The 18,819-nt window shown below is 42.0% G+C and overlaps 1 protein-coding gene across 6 annotated transcripts in view; it reads left to right on the top strand.

Moving 5' to 3' along the window:
* Nucleotides 1–336: 336 nt before the first annotated feature.
* The window catches only part of BMP2K (BMP2 inducible kinase), a 53,110-nt gene continuing 34,627 nt past the window's right edge, over nt 337–18,819 (top strand). For 5 of the 6 annotated variants that reach the window (XR_013957584.1, XR_013957585.1, XM_080625093.1 and 2 more), the window contains exon 1: nt 337–803. Coding sequence is in view for 3 of the 6 variants with exons in the window: in XM_080625093.1 (XP_080481219.1) it covers nt 647–803 (157 nt within the window). In the remaining 3 variants the exon portion in view is untranslated. The remainder of the gene's footprint in view (nt 804–18,819) is intronic. The other variant, XM_080625095.1, reaches the window with a different exon arrangement.

Raw genomic sequence — 18,819 nt, 5'->3', positions numbered from 1 at the left:
CCCAACCGTTGTGCCTACTGAACTGTGACTAGTATCCCCTTATCGTAGCCACGCTAAACACATACCTCGCAGTCAGCGGCTCCCGGCCATTTAACTGCCCGCCTCAGGCGCCTGAGGGAGCGCGCGGGAAGCGGGAGGTAGCAGGGAGAACACAAGCCCCCGGCTACCGCCCCCCCACCCCCCCAGTCCTTGGCTCGCGCTCCACGTGCTCGCCCAGCGCCAATCACCTCACTTCCGGCCGGCGGCGTGTGTGTGTATGTGTGTGTGGTGTGAGGGCAGCTGCGGCCGCGCATGCGCTTTAGCGCCGCTCCCTGGCAAGGCGGCTCCGTCCGGCGCTGCGCTGCGCTCCTCCTCTCCCCGTGTCTTGGGGCTGTGCCCGCCCCCTTCCTCCCTCTCCCCATTTCTCCTGCTTTCTTCTTCTTCTTCCTCCTGTTCGTGCGGCCGCTGCAAGAGCGGGCGCATGGAGCGGGTGAGGAGAAGCGGGGCGGGGGCCGCGGCCGGCATGTGAACCAGGGCAGCCCCCACCCCGGCCGCCTTTGGGCAGCGGCCGCCCCTCGCTTCAGGCGCGCCGCCTTCCTCCCTCCCGAGCGGCTTCTTCCTCGGCTGCCGCGCGCCCGTCCCGCGGGCCCGGCGGGCCTCCCTCGCCATGAAGAAGTTTTCTCGGATGCCCAAGCCCGAGGGAAGCGGCGGGACAGCGGGTGTAGGCTCCGGCGGAGGCGGCGGCGGGGCGAGCGGCGTCGCCTTAGGCAAGGTGTTGGCCGTCGGGCGCTACCAGGTCACTCCCGAGGAGCTGCTGGCGGAAGGTAACGGGGGGAGGGGAAGGGAGTGAGGGGAGGTCTGGGGCCGTGCGCGGTGCCCCCGGGACGGGAAAGGGAGCTGTGGGGGTCGAGCTCGGCCGTGGGGCCACGCGGGGGCCGCGGCCCCTTTCCCCTTCCTGGAGAGCCGCTTACCCGCGGTAAGCCGGTTAGGGTGCTTTGGTGATTCTTTATTGTTTCTGGTGGTGCCTGGGGCTCGTTGGTGGCTTAGAATGGAGTGTCCCGGCATATTGTGGTGACTCAACCGGTCGGAGATGTCCGGGGAGAGGGCGGGTCGTTCCCTGGGTCGGATGGAGCAGCTGGGGTCGGGGACGGCGCGCCCGGGCGCTGGTGCCTCCGGTGGGGGAAAGTAATTCTGTAGTAGGGGTTTGCAGCTAATCTGAGGAAAAAATAAAACAAACCAAAAAACCAGAACAAACAAACAGAAAACAAACCTCATGGTCTTCCTTGTAGGAGTGCAGTAGGTTTCTGGCAGGGTCAAGAGTGAAGTTGCAGTGCTAGCAACTTCTGCTGTCGAGTATTGCTGGCCTCCCTGCCCTTATTGCAGGGTGCCTGACTGCTAATTCGTGTCGTTAACTTGCACTTCATGCCCTTGGACCTCCATTGGGTCTTCGAAAAGTTGTGTGAATTCAGATAGTCGTGTGGCTTGCTGGACTTTGTTAGTTGAGTGACTTTAATAGATGCTGGCCTGGGCCATCGTCAAAACAGCAGTGTTTGAGTTTTACTCTGTGTGTATGTGTGGGGAAGCATTCACCCTTGATATCTCCTAGTCTGTGGCAGCCCATGTTATAACGTATAAAGTATAGCTCACTTCCTATGTCGCTGAGCACAGGGTAGTCCTGCATACTTCGAAGTGAGTGGATTCTGCAGCACTACAACGCACAGCTTTGGATGTTGTGGGTAAAATAGCTTAGTTTTACCGGTTTTATGTCTATGCATTGCTTAGAGTAGTTTATCCATAAATGTACTTGTAAACTTTCATTGGTTAGGCACAATCCTCAACAAAGACTTAAGATGGGGTTTTAACAAGTACATGCAGATACTATTACTGTTTAAAATAGAAATGTATGAGTAGTACTTAAATTGTCATTGCTATCTGGAAAAGATTTTAGTAGAATTCTGAATTGGTACTTAATATTTAGAATGCAGTATTTTGTCTTTGGCTTACAGAAATGAGGTCAGGGCTTAGCCAGCTGCATACCTGCTTGCCTAAAAGATGAGTGGTCTTTGCTGACAGCTTCTTCAGAGTCGTTTTGATCTGACAGAAGATCATTTCTCTGCAGGGCTGGTTGCAGGGTAGAGACTTGTGAAATTATGGAAATCGGCTCCTGATCAAATGGAGGAGGTAACACAAAAACAATGTATGTAGTGGAAAGGAGAAAAAAAATGCACAGTGCTTGGTTCAGTTGAGCATATTATTAAGTGTTTTCTTAGAATGTGTTAAGATATTGATATAGATAACTGGGTTTTTTGTTTTTGTTTGTTTGTTTGGATTTTTTTTTCTTCTTTCTGTAGCTTGCAGGAACAAATTCATAGCCTAGAAAGGCCTGGGAGCAGGGGGAGTATGAATTTTACCAGTGAGTGTTGTGCCAGTTGGCTTCCGTATGTTGGAGTACGGAAAACTTAGAAAGTTTTTTGCAGCTTTTATATGGTCTGTTAAATATGAATGCCTCAGACCAGAACTGATAGGAATTGGGCAGTGTAAATCTGCTGCAGCTTGGGAAAAGTCTTCAAAGATGACTCCAGAGCTGTTGGGTAGGGATGACCTGAAAAGGCCTGAGAGGAATAGAGAAGAGCAGGTAGCAGAGCTGCATGTTTGAGGTGGTTGGGAAGTGAGGGAGCCAGGGGCCGATTCTCTTGCAGCTCCGTGACTGTAGTGTGTGTGGGGAGCTGGCATGTGCCCCATGGGGCTGACAGGGGAGGGTCATGGTGATGAAGGGCTCATGTCGTGCTTTGATACTTACAACTGACCACGGTAGTGCATGATAGAGAGTTGCTTTTTATCTAGGGATTGCTTCTCAACAGTCAGTTTTTCCCTTGACTTAGTAACACCTACTAGTAAGTAATTGCATGTTATTGATGTTATATTAGTCATATTGGAATGTGTTATTAATACTTAACACTTCAGAAATCCTCTGCTTAATACTCTTCCTCTTTGTGGGGCAGGGAGGAACAAACTGTTTTAACCCTAGTCCCTTTGCATAAGGCATTTCTTTTCCTTCCTTTTCTGAAACCCAGTTTTACTGAGTGTCTTAGGCTTGTCATGTAGTTCCTATTACTGCAAGAGGCTCATATCGGAGTTTTATGTTGTGTCACAAAGTGTTGTTAATGAGTTAATGAATATAATGAACATAAGCCTATTTTAGAATGGATGTAGAATGTTCTCTTAGCAATGCTGTGGTATTGATAGGCCTTTTTACTAGCTATAAGAATTAGTAGCATTATGTGTCTGTCAGGTTCAAATGGTTTAAAGATCCACTTCCCTCCCCTTCAAAATTTTGCCTTAGGAAACTAGCTCTTGATTTTGCATCTATTTTGCATAATTGTGTCTAAAGCAACTGCATTGTTTTGTAGTAAAGCAAGTATAAGGGTTCAAGTGCTGTAGTTAGTAGACTGTTAGACGGTTTCATCTGTTTTAAATACATCTCTTCTCTGATGACTTCTTAACCTTTGTAACCTGATGGTTAGTATGTTGTTGGATGGTGGTATTTGTTTTTAAGGTTTATTTTGTAGAGGTGGGGAAAAAAACCAGTCAGTTTTGGTTAGGGCTTGAAAATGAGTTCCAGTCCATTTGGAGGGGATTGTAGAAGTATGTGGAATAAATGACTGATACAGGTGGAATTAAGGCATTCTCTTTGTATTTTGTTGGACAAAAGTATGTGCAATGCATCTGAAGTTTGGAAAATTCAGTCTGATAAAAATATGGAGAATTCTCTCTTGAAAGTTACAGTTAGTGCATGGGGAACTCTAGTTATGGTGACTCTAATATTGGAAAAAAGACTTTCTAGTTCACATTTTATGATAAATGCCTTATGTGGCTAGCAGGTAGTTGTAAACTTAGTGGACCACTGCTGCTGGACTTGGAGCTATCTTCAGCAAGGAACCTTGAAGTAAAGGGAGTAGTGTCCTAGGAAAAAGCATAAGGGTTTTTTTTTGTTGTTGATTTGCTTTTTTTGGTCACGTCTTAGGAATCCTATAGCTGTGGGTGAGCTTTACTGAGTTGGATTTCACAGGATTGTCCAATAATTACTGTTTGCTTGTAAGTGCTAACTCTAGCTATAGATAAGGAATAGCCTCATGTGCTGTCAATATAGCACAAGAGGGTGATGCTCTTGCCCCTAGAAAGCTTTGTGTTTGGGGAAGGACTAGGTTGGCTGCATTTGGTGGAAGCAGAACTCTCCTGTCATTAAGTCTGTGCTGCTTTTATTTTATCCACTCCCCCTTCCCCCCTTTTAACCCTTCCACCAGCAAGTACATTGCTTACAGAAGTGGAGGCAAGATGCCGGAGACCTGTATGGAAAAAAAATGGGTAATGCCCTATGCAGCTTGCTCTCAGAAGTACCCAGATTGGGTTTAAACTAGTGGTAGGTAATGTTGCTGTGCTCAGAAAAGGCAATAGGCTTCTCTTCAGCTTTTATGTGCATTTGAACTTGGTTGGGTTGGAGGGGTTGAACATGACACATTGCTGCTCTTGGGCTGTAACTTTCTCTGTTGCCTTTGCCTTAGCGTATGTGGTAGGAAGTTGTTTGGTAGTGGTTATACTGTTGTTTTTGGGTTTTTGTTGTTTGGTTTTTTTTTTATCATTGTGATTGATAAAATGATGAGTTTGGAGCAGTGTAGTGTTGAGCCTTCTATATGTTGTATTCTGTCTTAGGTGTTGTTTTTCTTAGTAATAACTTTGCATCTGTGCCGAGAAAGAATAGCAGGGAAGAAGCCATTCAAGTGGTGGTTGAATTGAAGTTAATGAGTTCATGTTTGTGTAACACGTTTGCTTCATGTATTTGATATGATGCTTGAAGCTGAATTTTCTGTGGAGACCTCTTAATAAGACAAGTGAAAACCTTGTATCTTGTCCCTTTATAAAACTGGAAATTTTTTCTCCCTTCTTTTTAAGTCATCTCACTACAGTCTTTTGGAGTCATTACTGGCAAACTAGTGAAGGAATGAGCTGCTTTCAAGCTCTACCATCGGTGGTACTTGAATTAAGCATGCAGTCTTTGCAAGTACTTGATGACATTTATTACTCAGTTGTTCTTTTATTTTCATACTGCTCAGTTGAGGCCTAAGAAAACTACAGCCTTAATGGAGAAGAGCCCAGGTCTTGTTTTGTGACATCCTGTGCTGTTTGTAGGTTGTCATGCTGTTCAATTTTTAGAGTGCATAAGGTTCTTCATGCCCTTCTAGGATGCTTTGGTAAGCCACATTGCAATTAACCTTTCATACACTGATTTTTAGGTCTTTAGAGTAAGTTCTCTTGTGGGGATTTGCAACTCTGGCAGCTGCTATAAATCCTGAGGCGTGCTGCTGTACAGCATACACTGCCTTATCTCCTGTGAAGATGTGAGTCATGGGTTGTGCTTTGCTCTGAAGAGGTGAGTAGAGAGAAGTGCCTTTGTAATGGATGTTAACTTTAGTATCTGAAAGACTTTAAATGTGATGTGGACCAACTTTGTACCTCTTGAGACTGATTGTACAGTGGGAGAGCTTGTTTTTGTGGTAGGTATTATGAGAATAGCTGGTGCAGGGTGACTTCTGTCATGATGATGTGGTGTGCCTCTGTCCTATATGGTAAACTGAGATGTTTGTTTTTGGCTTTCTTCATTGGTTTTGAGATTATGTTGCATGTGACTTGCCACTGTTGGTAGTAGCTGCTGTTTTACTTTCCTTTGGAATCTAGTTCACTTGTTCGGGTGGATTATGAGCTGGAAGGTTATCTGGATTTAGTTGGGATTGGTCATGTTGATAATGTTTTTCAAAGTGTAACGTCACTGAATCTGTGTTCACACATGACTAAATGTCAGGTCTGTTATTCTGTCTGAAACAGTTTTGCTTGGATAATACCTGAGTAGCAGAAATGGTTGGTTTGAGTTCAAAAGCTAAAGGGAGGAAAAAAAGCAGTGTGAGTACTTGAAACTTTCTGGTTTTCATTTTGTCTAAGAGTATATAATACACGTGAAGTTCTGGCCCACTCCCAATGATGGGCATGGCTGCCTTGCTCCCACCTTAAGAATGGCAGGGTTGACATGCGGAACAGAGTTTTGGTCTCTGGGTAATGCAACATCTGGAGCCTGTACTGTAGCACTTGAGATTAATCTTTTGGGCTTCTCAAGCCTAATGAAAGCAGCTAACATCTTGAAACAGTGTTGTGTTTTGCCTATTACAAGATGTGGCTGTGTTCTGTGTTGTAAAAAAGAAAGCAAACCAGGAAGCAGTTTGGGTATTTGCATGTGATCCTGGTCTTGTCAATATGCAGGTAGAAATATCTTCTTGTATAACATGGTGCACAAAATGAGTTCTTCAACTTCAGTTTTGTTATCTAAGTGTACTGACAAGGCCAGTGATACTTCTGGGGAACAGTCATTCTTACTGTGTTCTCCAGAGCTGTCATGTGCCTCTTTTTCAAAGATGGAGAAATTAACAGGTTGGGAAACATCTGCAGGCTGACAAAGATGTCTGTTGTACAGGTAAGTCCAAGTTCAGCTTTTAGGGACGTGTGGCCTAACACTCTTTGATTGTCAAGTTACTAGTCTTGTGTCCCCTTAAGGACTCTCTTTCTACTTTGCAGTACACACCAACATGTAATATTACGCCTCTGATAATTGCATATAATTGTTCTGTTCTTTTTCAAGAACATTATGAATTTAACTTTTGTGTGCCCAGAAGTTGTTAAATACTGAGTATGTACTTTGGAATCTAGTAATTCTGAGCTGAGTTTTTGGGATAATGGCCAAGAGTTAAATGATTATAAAGAAACAACTTGTTTGTAGCAGTATCATATGATGCACAAGCTGAAACCATCTTTCCTATGCCAACTTTTGACTTAAGATAGATGTAACAAACGTACCATCTACTTGTGTTTTTTTCTTAGGGTTGTGTTTTGATCAAGTATTCTGATGTTACAGTAGTCATAAAAGGTGCTGTATGCATGGAGATGTGTTTACTATGAAGCTCCTGGACATCCTCGAAGTGTAAGGCAGTGTGTGAAAATGGAGGATATGTTGGCTTTGTCTGGAAAATACTTGGTCTGGCCAGAAAAGGAGTTGCGCAGGGTCTCATTTTGGGGGTGTGTGTTCTGTTGGTTTTCTTTTTTTTAATTAGATTGTTTTTTTGCATATCAGCTTAGAAAAGAAGAACTTTGTAAGCTAGAAAAGTAGAATTCCTTTTCAGGCAGGTGTTAACTAGAAACTAGTGGTCCTTGGAAGAGATTTTCATTTCTCTGGGCTTTTGTTAGTGTAGTATCAGAGCTGCCAGTCATTGACTAGTGTATTACCCATATGGAAGTAGCTGTACAGTTCTGTTTGTGGAACACTGGAGTTAATGCCAGAAATGGGACTTAGTCTCTCTAGAGAAGCGTAATTACAGGCTTACATTCCTTTTGCATCTGGGAAGAATGAGCATGTTATATGTGCACGTTAACTGTGTGAACTTAGGCGTCTTTCTAGTTGTAGACGTTAGCTTGTTTTAGCTGTAAATGTGCACGTGTGATGAATGTCTTCTTGCTAAATAGATGTCGCATCTGGTTCAGAGGAGAACTGTTGAGGTAATCACATTGTGGTTCCTGTCTCTGACACTGTTTTGGTTTACAGTGTTCTTTATAAGACTTCATTCTCAAAACTTTTGAATTTCTTAACCTTGGGCTTTATTTATTTTATGCCTCTGTAATAGTCTAGATAAGTAGGTTACCAAAGCCAAACAAGTTGCTGTTTGGAAGCAGAGCTGTATTAACTGGCACTATGAATGCTCTATGCCTGCCAAAATGTGGGGTGTAAGAGTGTCAGAAAACAGGGGGTTCTAGTAAACAAATTTTACTCTGCATTTGGGACTAACCAGGAGCGCAGACATGGTTAGTCATTGAACTGTAACTTGATTACTTGAGATGCTCTCCTGTTGCTAGGAAATTTAGATTTGTAGGGATCTGTTTTGAAGGGCAGTTTTCCCTTGTGTGTTTTTATAGGTTTAGCTTGAAAGCTGTTAATACACTGGATGAACATCCTTTTCCTGAAATGTTGGGAATATCTGCTGATTTCTGATACCTTAAGGTGAAAGTTTAAGGGTGATTTGCATATCCCACTGATGCAGGTCTCATCATTTCTTGTCTGTCCTTGTGCAGTGGTAGAGATGCTATATCCTGGGTGTTGCTGTCCAGCTTAAGCAGTCAGGTGGTGAACATGAAACCCCTGTTCTTTTGAAGGGATCGGTTCTGTTTTCTCTCTTCATCATTGTCTAGCTGCTGACAAGAAAGGAAGATGAATTCCTCTTCTCCTGCTTCCCTTGTTGTCGTGGGAATGGATTTCAGTCTCTTGAGTGTTGTCTGCTGGTTAAGAAGGTAGGAACCTTTCCGTTCTCCTCTGATTCATGTGTTCCTTGCTTACACTTGTCTAGGTTAGTTACCTTTTACTAGTAGCAGAGGGATGTCTTGGATATGGTTATGTCAGTTGTGAAACTGGGTCTCTGAACAGAAGCAAGGTGGTGGAAAATGCATGGGGAAGATGGTTAACAACTGAAAGCAAAAGTCTTGTTCTTAAGGGTCTGTTTTACTTAAGTGGGAATATTTCTTTTGGTTTGAGTAGCAAAAATCATGCTTTTCTTGAGCAGCATGAACACAGATGTTACAAATTATGGAGTCTGTGTTGTGGGACTGAAAACTAGATAAATTGGAGTGTTCTCCCTGTAAAGGTATGATGGTCTTTTCTTAGCCCTGATTCTTGTTGCATCTGCCTTGCCACTTCTAACACAAATGCTGAAAATGCTGAAGAAATTATTTTGTAGACTAATATGAGAGAGAATACCTCTGAACATTCTTTTGTCTGGCTCTTGAAGAGTTGTCAAAGCTGGTATCTGAAGAACATCATGTCCACTTAGGGAGAGTCATTCAGCAGATGGAGAAACTGAGGAAGATGAAGGGATTTGCCGCGAGTCATACAAGTCTGTACAAGAGATGCTGGAGGAGTCTGGAGCATCCTGGCTCTGGGATGGTTTCTTCCGCATCTCTTCTGTAATAGGCTATACCTTGATTGCCACATAGAAAGGAATGCTGATATTGCAGGGCTTGAGGAGGTCTTACTTGGAATAATGTATACGTTGGGCTTCCTTCCAAACTTGCACATTATTTTAATGGATGGATTTGTTTGTGTGGTGCCTTGAAACTTTAATATGCAAGTCTCTAAGAGTTATGTGCTAATAGATAAGAGTGGTTCAATTCTTGGCTTAATTCTTGTTCTGTTGTGCTGATTCATTTTACTTGTTGGTTGTTGTTTTTTTTTTTTTTTTAATGTGTTATTTACACCATGATTTGTATCTGTGCATGTTGTCTTTCAGTAACAAGTCTAATGAGATTATCTTAGTGTTAGGCCACTTTTATTATAAAACAAAAAATAGTTTTGAAAGTCTGTGATTAATATGATGTTATTATGTTCTTCCGTAATTCCTGTAGGTTGAAAAACTGAATATAATTTTTTTTTTTTTTTTTTAGCTAAAGTGGTGCTGAACAACTGTTGGGTTTTTGATTTGGTTAATTACTGAATCACATGAAAAGAGCATTTCTTTGGAGAGCAAGCTGTGGAGGAACAGAACTTGGAGCTAATCTTCATTTAACTGCTAAATGTACATGGGCTTCTTCTGTGCTCTTTAAGAACTGGCAGCACCAAGTGCTCTTTTGGATTGCAGTAGTGTAAACACAGGAAAAGGTGATTTCTTGTAGCACTTTGGTTTTGAACTCTGTTTCTTAGATATGGAGCAAATAAATCATTAAAGAATGAAAGGTACTTAATTACTCTGCTGACACACGTGTATAGCGACCTGACTTGAATATAGCATGTGTTGCAGGAGTCAAGAATAGGAAGTGTGGATGAAATTTGTTATGTCAGTGTTGGACATGACATCAGTTCTGTTCCATGTGTGATGTGCAGGAGAAGAAACTTTTTGAAAAGAAAGAAGTGAAGTAATTGTGTCTTTGTGAGCTGCTGTCTCTCCGTAGAGCTCAGTAGTATGGTCTGTGTCTGTGGAGTCCAGACCTTGGCCTTGAGCTCTGTTTAGATGAGTAATCACAGGGTACTGCCACTTGGCTTTTACTTAATGAGAACTCCTGAAAGCAGTGGGAGGTTTATTTGTTCTCAGAATGAGCTATCCAGAAATTCCTTAGGCACTCTGAAGATAGAAGAGAAAGCTGATGCTGTTATCAGCTGTATTTACTGTTCTAAAAGCAGTATTACCATACAGAAACTCAAAAGCAAACTCATGTGCCACATCTAATTTGGTTTAGTCATGTAGATATCTTCAAGTGCCTCCAGTCTTGGTTTGAATTTAGTATTACCAGCTTTGTGCACTCTTGAAATGATTGTCTCCATTAGACAGCTATTGTACTTCTTCCTCAGGACTTGCTGTTCTGTGAAGCTGCTGTTGAATTGTATAGCTGCATTTGTAAGAGGGAGTTTTACTTTAATGTCTTCTGGCTTTAGGTGGTAGATGGGTCCTAATGTTTTCATTGTCTGAGACAAAGGCTTCCAGACTCATCCATTTAATCAATAACTGCCTTGTTCAGTTACTGTTGTTGACTGACTGCCTTCAAACACAGTAGGTGTATGAGAGGTATTAAGTTATTCTGATAATCTTGACTCTGATACTTGGAATCTTGTTGCCATTGCAGCATAATTTAAAACAATCAAGCTGCTTATACCATTTAGAAGTTTCAGTGTCTCTTTGAATCCTCATGTGTCACAGTGTGAAAGTTGAAAGTATTATTACTGAATGAAGCTCAAGTGTAAGAGATGTAAAATAATTCAGATAAGTCTTAATAAAGAGATATTTTGTATGTGAATTGAAATATTCAAATGGATTCAACATGTACCAGATAGAGCTGTAAGAACTGCCTGCCCCCCTGCACATGCTGAGGAAATATTATTGCCTAAAATATTTAATTCTGTTTATTGGTATAGGCAGGTTGAATCTCAGTATTTTGCTCTTAATTTATTGGTCTCTCATTCATTTACCAGATGGATTTGTATCTGCTGCTTTGGTATCCTCAGAGTTTAAACAAAGACAAATATTTGCAGACAGCTAAAGATGAGGTGAAATAATGAAAATTGTTACACTGATTGCCTCAAATAATAACGTGATATATCTTTAACAACTAATTCCAGCCAGTTAGTCCAGTTTTGATCATGCTCGTATATGAAAAACTGTCAGTGAGTTCAGTGGTGATTACTCTTGGATGTGAAGATGTGAGTCAGGCTCTGTAGACTCTTTGTAGCAGTGGAGGGGAACACGTTTCATCTAGATAATGTGGTATGTGTATGGTGTCTTAGAAAAGTAGTAAAGCAGAGATTCTTGTAAGACATCTGCCTCAGTCTGGAATGCTCGTACATGATGAATTGCTTTGTTCATCTCAATCTGGCCTGGTGACTGTTCTGTTTCTGCTGCAGTGGAAGGTGGCACATCTCCAAGGTGCCATGGAACTTGCTGCTTTGCCCAAACCAGGCACGTCATGCTTTGCCGGGTTTCTGTGCCATGGTGGTTTTGTGGTATTGAGTGGGCAAGTTATTCCTGTGTGAGGTTATAGATAGGTTCTCTGACTTTCTGTGCTTTGGGTTCTTATGCTTGTGTATTTAAATAGCAATGTAAATTCTAATACTAAGGAAAACTAAAGACAAATTACAGAGCAAGAGTTGAAGAAAAAGTTGTGTTAGATCTATTTTGATGGGTGGTAACATCCTATGTGACAGTGGAGTTTACTTCCAGAAAATCTGTGCTGATGCATATTAGGTATATAATGTATCTGTACCCACTGATTTAACCATTCTGTAACTCTTATTTTGACACTTGATCATATTGGAGTTAAAATCAAGGTATCAGGGTGTGTTTTGGTGGTTTTTTTTGTTGCTTGATTTTTAAAATTTTTTTATTTTTTTAAATAAATGGTTGTGTGCATTAAAAATGCTTAGCAAATGCCTTTTAGAGCTGACTTTGTGAATGAAGCCCAGTGGATTGTGATTTGTTGCCAAACTTTACAGAAATTTCTTACTTTCAGTTTCTGTTAGTATAGAAAATGGACCTGTTTAATACTCTAATTTCTGTTACAACATGCTTGTAATAGGCTTGTTCATCTTACATTATCCTTGAGAAGGATGTTGCCTGACGGGAGGGAAGAGAGCAGAGGCTTTACAGAAATAGGTTTTTCAGAGTTGAGGCAGCTTGTCGAATTCTCAAAGTATATAAGTTTTACTTGGGTTAAAGCTTCATAATAAAAATACTAGTACCTGGTTGCATCACTGGTTTCTGTGGGTTTCGGTTAGGATTGCATGCTTTACCGGTTGATCTAATGATTATTAAATGGTTAAAAACATCAAATATTTGTGCATTTGACATCTCTATGCTCTCCCTTGAAATGTAACTGTTTCTCTCTTTCCCAGTGAGCACATCAGATGAATTTTGTTTTTCCAATTTGGTACCTGGGCATGTCTGGTGCATTGGTGTTACTAGATAAGAAAAATTCACAAAAATCCGTCCTTCCCAGAGCATGGTAGTAACTTGGAGTGTCTTGGCTTCCCAGAGAAGCTGTGGCTGCCTCATCCCTGGCAGTGTTCAGAGCCAGACTGGATGGGGCTCAGAGCAACCTGGTCTAGTGGAAAGTGTCCCTGCCTATGGCAGGGGGTTGGAACTGGATGAGCTTTTAAGGTTCCTTCCAACCCAAGCCATTCTGTGATTCCCAAAGTAGTCTCAGGTACTTACCTCAAAGCTTTTTGCAGAGTTGGACTGCAGTTGGTGCTATGAGAAATCACATGTGAGAAGGCCTACAGGACTGCAGGCCAGTGAGCAGGTAAAGGTGTTCTTTCACATCCCATTGGTATTACTTTTACAGCGCTGCTTTCAGAATAGATGCTGGTTTGAAGACAGCCCTGTTTCTTGTGTAAACTAGCCTGGATATTCAGATTGTCACACAGTGGGAATTTGTGTGGGCAGTGGGAAAAGCAACAGTGGTATGTCCCCTTGGAATGCATAGTCTGCATGCTTAAAATAAAGTGGAGGAATATTGAAATCCAAAATGCATGTGTGTAGAAATGGATTATTTTAAAATTAGGGAGCTGTTTCTGCTCTTGGCTTGGGGAGTGCTGAGCTCTTGAGTTTGCAGGCAACATCTGTCACCTGCTCTTTTAGATGGAGTTGTGTCTCAACCTTGTGTTTGTGACTGAGACATGGAATATGCTTTACTAAAAACATACAGAAGAGTGTATATAAATTATATACATATACACACACATTTACAGTATTATATGGTTACTGCATCTTCTTAAGCAGAGGAGCTGCAGGAGTGGAAAGGTAGAGTTGTGGTCAGTGGCTGCCTTTCCCTGTGGAGCTTTTGCCAAAAGCTGAGTGCTTGAGCAAAGATTATTCATAAGGCTGGAAAACTGCATTGTAAATTTCGATTGATCTGTAGCTTCTCAACAGTCAAGTGGAGTTTGAAATCTGATTAAACACTTGCAAATGTGTGAGTTCTGTGTGGTTTTGAAAGGTTTTGCTGTTTAGATATAAAATTTGAACAACTGAATAGTGTTGTCCAGGCAGAACTAAAGTATTTCTTGTGTATACTTTTAGTCTGTCACTCCCATAAATGTGCCTGCAATACAACATCTGTCCTGATAACAGAAGATAGTGCCTCTGTGGAGGAAGGGCTTCCTCTGTTGCAGGAGGGAGGGAGTTTTTGCTAAGTTGAAGTACTGTGCAATTACCCTGATAAGGATGCCAATGAACATATGGAGTTATGGCATTGTAGTGGGACACCACGAGGAAAGAAATTGAGCAGCAGGATGGCAGAGGGGGCTGTGTGGCACAGTAGTGTATCAGGATCATGAAAGTTCTCCCTGACCTCAGAGAACGTGCTGTTTATTGTACACTGTGAAGATGGGATCAAACCTGAACTGCAGGAAATAGCTCTTGGCATAGGTTCATCTGCAACTGTGGCAGGAAGAAGTTTAGTCAGAATTCCTGGTGAAATAGCACATCAATGTGGTACTTCGTGCTTACTGAGAAAGGGCCTTTCCCAGTGCTCTCTAACGGAAGTGCATGTGGGTGTTAAGAGATGTTTTTTGTGAGATCATGCTTTTCTAGTAGAGGAAGGACTACTTTCCCCATTTTCTTCATAACTGTCCTGCTCTTTTGGACACTCACTTTGGTGTCTTGGCACCTTGTAAAGCTATTGAGGTCAGAGGTTTTATTTTCTTTCCAGCAAAGAGTATGAGCTTAAAGCATTTAATGAGGACTTCCTGCTGTACCCTGTCTGCAGGACTTTGAGAGGGACTGGTCTTACTGCATTTTGCATGGATTCATAGTCCATAAAATGGTTCATCCTTGTGCGTTGGGCTTCTTAATTGTAGTGCTCAGAGGCTACATGTTTTTGGGGGGTGTTGAGCTTGTGAAGGAAGGTGGCTCTGCCTGCAGGTCAGCCTGACTGTGGAGGATGATTGAGACATCTCGATGACTTTTGGCTCTAGAATTAACAGTGAGTAGATGTGTGTGAAGTGATCCAGGCGTCAAGTGGTGTACAGTAAGAGAGCAGAGAAAGTGCTGTTAAAGGCAGAGGTTTATTCAGAACACAGATGAGAACATGAATTCTTGTTGTATGTTAGATGATCTAAAATGCAAAAAAAGCCAGATATGGTATTATAACTATTATCATGTGGATGGATAGGCATCTTCTTGTAAAACGGGAGCGGGAGGAGAAGGTTAGCGGCATATGTGTGGGTAGATGGTTCACTGGAAAGTAATTTACATTTCGACCACTTTATCCAGCTTTTTGGAGAGAGGGGGCACAAGTTTATCTCCCTGGCCAAGCTGAGAGCCAAACTTGCAAACTTTGAATTAGAAATAAACTATCTTTCAGGTTATTGAGCTTCATTAAGAACAACTTCACAAAATTATTGTGAAGCCAGTTCTGGGACTATGCTGTAATGGCACAGTCCCAGAACTGTTATGTTGGCCTTACAGCCATTCCCCGGGCTCACAGCTCTAAGGGTTAATTTTGTACAAAAATTTTTTTTTTCTTCCCCTTAATGCAAAGTGATGCTTAGTTGTTGAGGAAGTTACTAAATATCAAACTGTCCAGATTGTGTAGGTAGGTAAAAACAACTAGGATCTGTTGCTTCCCACATCTATGTCTTCATTTCAGGTTTCTGAAATGTACAGGAAAACTGCATGTAAGGACCATATCTGAAAATATGCTTTTATGTACCGATCAGCTTTCTAAAAACTTTTCTTGGGTATGTATTTCTGTCTGAATGGAAATAGATGTTAAAACTCAGCAGCTCTGTAGCATGCATTTGTAGAGAAGCTTTTATACCTTGCTGGTTTTGAGAGTGGCTGTAGTAGCTACTGTTCTTGATTCAGCATTGACAGGTGTGGGTAGTGGTTATTGGATATTACTGTATAGCTAAAACCCTTCTGCTAATGAAGTTCTATTGTTTGTCTGACATAGGAGTATATAGTCAAGTAGTTCACCAGTTTGAGCAAACTGTAGGTTAAAGACTGTAAGAGATTCAGTCCCTATGAGTCTCCTGTGATTGAACCACAGACAGCATCTGAGCCCTGCACAGCCAGTTCCTCACTCCCTTCGCTGGGATGGGGAGAGAATCAAAAGGGCAGAAGTGAGAACACTTGTGGGTTGAGATAAAGATAGTTTAACAGGTAAAGCAAAAGCTGTGCAAGCAAGGAAAGCCAAATACAGAATTAACTGTGAATTGGTGTTCAGCTGTCTCCAGGAAAGCAGGGCTCCATCACATGTAACAGTTACCTGGGGAGACAAATGCTATCATGCTGAATGTCCTCCCCTTCATTCTTCTGTTCTGAGGTGGAAACAACATCTTGTTAGCACTTTGTGGCAAGGTCTGACAGTAACAGAGCTGAGTCTTGGTTTTGAGGCACGTAAGTGGATTTTCATTGACCCAAAGTTAGCAGCAAGGCTGTGGGGTGTTCTTGTTCATGTGGGCCAGTACAGGGTGGCAAAGTGCAGCATGCTGTCATCATGCAAAACAAGGCTTCTCTGTACTTCTGCTTTGCATGCGGGTCTCTTCAGAGCTGCAGTCAGTCCCATGTTCAGGTCTGGAGTGCTAACTATGTTAGAGTCCTTAGTCACTTCTGTAGTTTCTCAGTTTACATTTGAGTTCTTGAGGATGTGAAACAAAGGAGAAAACATGGCACTGTGGTGCCTGTGCCTGGTAGCCTTGTGTTCTTGTCTTGAATATGTTAGTGGCAATTTTTAGCTGGTATCTGACAAGTAAGTTCAAGGGCTTGCTACACTATCCCTGCAGATAGCAATGCTATTAATAAGAGCTTTCCTGAATATTCTGAACAAGGATGCAGTTTTTGCCAACCGTGTCTTGGGCCTTATCAAAAGGAGCATGACCAACAGGTAGAAGGAGGTGATCCTGCCACTCTGCTCTCATGAGAGAGCACTGGAGTGCAGTTCTGGTGTCATCAACATAAGAAGGACTTGGAGCTGTTGGAGCAAGTCCAGAGGAGGCCACGAGGATGATCAGGGGCTGGGGCACCTCGCGTACAAAGACAGGCTGAGAAAGGTGGTGCTGTTCAGCCTGGAGAAGAGAAGCTGCATGGAGACCTCATAGCAGCCTTCCAGTATCTGAAGGGGATCTACAAGGATGCCAGAGAGGGACTCGCCATCAGGAACTGTAGTGATATGACAAGGGGTGCTGGATTTAAACCGAAACGGGAAGTTCAGGTTAGGTATAAGTAAGAAGTTCTTTACTGTGAGGGTGGTGAGGCACTGAACAGATTGCTCAAAGAAGTAGTAAATGCTCCATTCCTAGCAGTGTTCCAGGACAGGCTGGACAGAGCCTTGGGTGATGTGGTCTAGTGTGAGGTGTCTCTGGCCAGGGCAGAGGGTTAGAACTAAGTGATCTTAAGGTCCTTTCCAACCCAAACCGTTCTATGATTCTGTGAATGTGTACCGCACTGATTATTGTGGTGCTTTCAGTGAGAAGTTTAACATCAGAAACAACTGAAAAGGTTGAAAATGTAATTGTTCAGGGTTTTGCTGGATTAAGATTTCAAGAGCAATGGTGACTATTAATTTTCTTGTAAGTATAAATACAGTTGCTAAAGTTTTGTGCAGAATTATGCCACTTGACTCTTTGACGAAAGGATTTTTATAGAGGTGATATTTGCAAATGGAAAACCCATGCAAGGTCACATATCTCCCTCTTGGCAAAATGTGGAATTGGCTTGCTTTTATGGCCCTTGCAGAGTTCAAGTATTGGTTAAGATTGCCACCTAATGGCAAAGAGAGCAGTTGGCTGAGTATTTAGATGTTTTTCACTACTCGCTACTGATTGGCTTTACCCAGTCATGTCTACTCTGGTTACATAGAGAATACTAACCAGTTTTCAGGGAAAGGTACTGGTGCTTTAAAAAGTCTTCTCTTAAAGAGAGGTTAGTACAAAAAAATCTTCCATTAATGAAGGCCTTGACATAATTCCTCAGGCTGGTATTAGGGGAGTGTATAAGATCATTTCAGCTCCAACTGGAGTTTGGCATTAGAGCTTGAGTAACTTAAGTGCCCTTGTCCTCTTAATGTTTTGGGGAGGCCCTATATAAACTTGGTTAAGTCTAACAATTCTGCAGAATTTGGGGTGTTGTATTAAAATTGTCAGTCTGTTTTGGAGAGCATAGCACCTCACTTGGTTAAATGAGCAGTTAAGTTAAAAAACAATTAAATATTTAATCTTCAAGAAAAGTGCCTAATGAAACTTAGCTTCTTCAGTTGTAAATTATGTGCATGTTTGTTCAAGCACGTGAGACTTGTGTCAGATTATACTTAATGAATGCTGTTTGCAGATTACATCAGGAAACATGAAGCATGTGCATTTCACTTGGCTGCCTCATTATGAGGGAAGTTAATAATTTTAATTTACATAATTCTGGCCTGATCGTGGCCCTGAGCATTTGCACGAGTTGGAAGTTCCCATGGTAATAGTTGGCTTACAGCAGCCATTTAAGAGAAAGGATTGTTTGAAAGTATGGACTCTTCCATAGGGTGGATTTCCTAAACCTGTGGCAAAGCTGTACCTGAGAACTGGAGGAGGTGGGAATGGCATCTGGTGGAGGCCTCCAGCATTAGTTAAAGCTAACAGGAGATGGATAAAACTTGAGAGTGGTGTTTTTTTCCCTTTAGTTTACCTGTTTGGAAGTACTTTCTGTGTGTAATTCCTGCCTGCGTGATTTTTCTCTGCTAGTGAAGAGAAAAACCTCATATTGGGGAGCTAGGAGGTGGGTTCAGGTACATGGCTCACAGTTGCTGCTTTTGCTGTGCTAAGAAGGCTTTTGATGGGTCTGGTTGGGGGAAAACAATTAACTATGTGTTGAAGATGGGTTTGAATTAAAAACTCTGCTTGGGGGTTGTTTGCTTGAACCATCTGTGATTGCAGGGAGGTTCTACCTGTCTTGAGGCTATGCTGAGAAGTTGCATGACTTTTTTTGGCGTCTTTCCAGAGTTTCTGTTTTCTTAGTATTTTCATTTGTGTTGTAAAATGTAGATTTAGAGAAATAATATTAACCTTTATCAAGTATTGGGGGATGTAGTAATTTTGAAGATCCGGAGATTACCTTCACTTTGAGGTTTCTGGATGACTGTAAGTGCTTCAGGGTTGATACCTGAATACACAGAGTTTACACTAGGCTTTATAAATTTATTTGAATTTGAAAATGCTTTTAAAAGATTTTTTTCAATGTGCTAATAAAATAGCAAAATTTTTATGTGTTTGTGGTGTGGTTTTCTTTC

The sequence above is a fragment of the Psittacula echo genome, assembly GCF_963264785.1.
Source record: "Psittacula echo genome assembly, chromosome: 1".
Taxonomy (NCBI): Eukaryota; Metazoa; Chordata; class Aves; order Psittaciformes; family Psittacidae; genus Psittacula; species Psittacula echo.
This window is presented reverse-complemented; position numbering and strand designations above follow the sequence as displayed.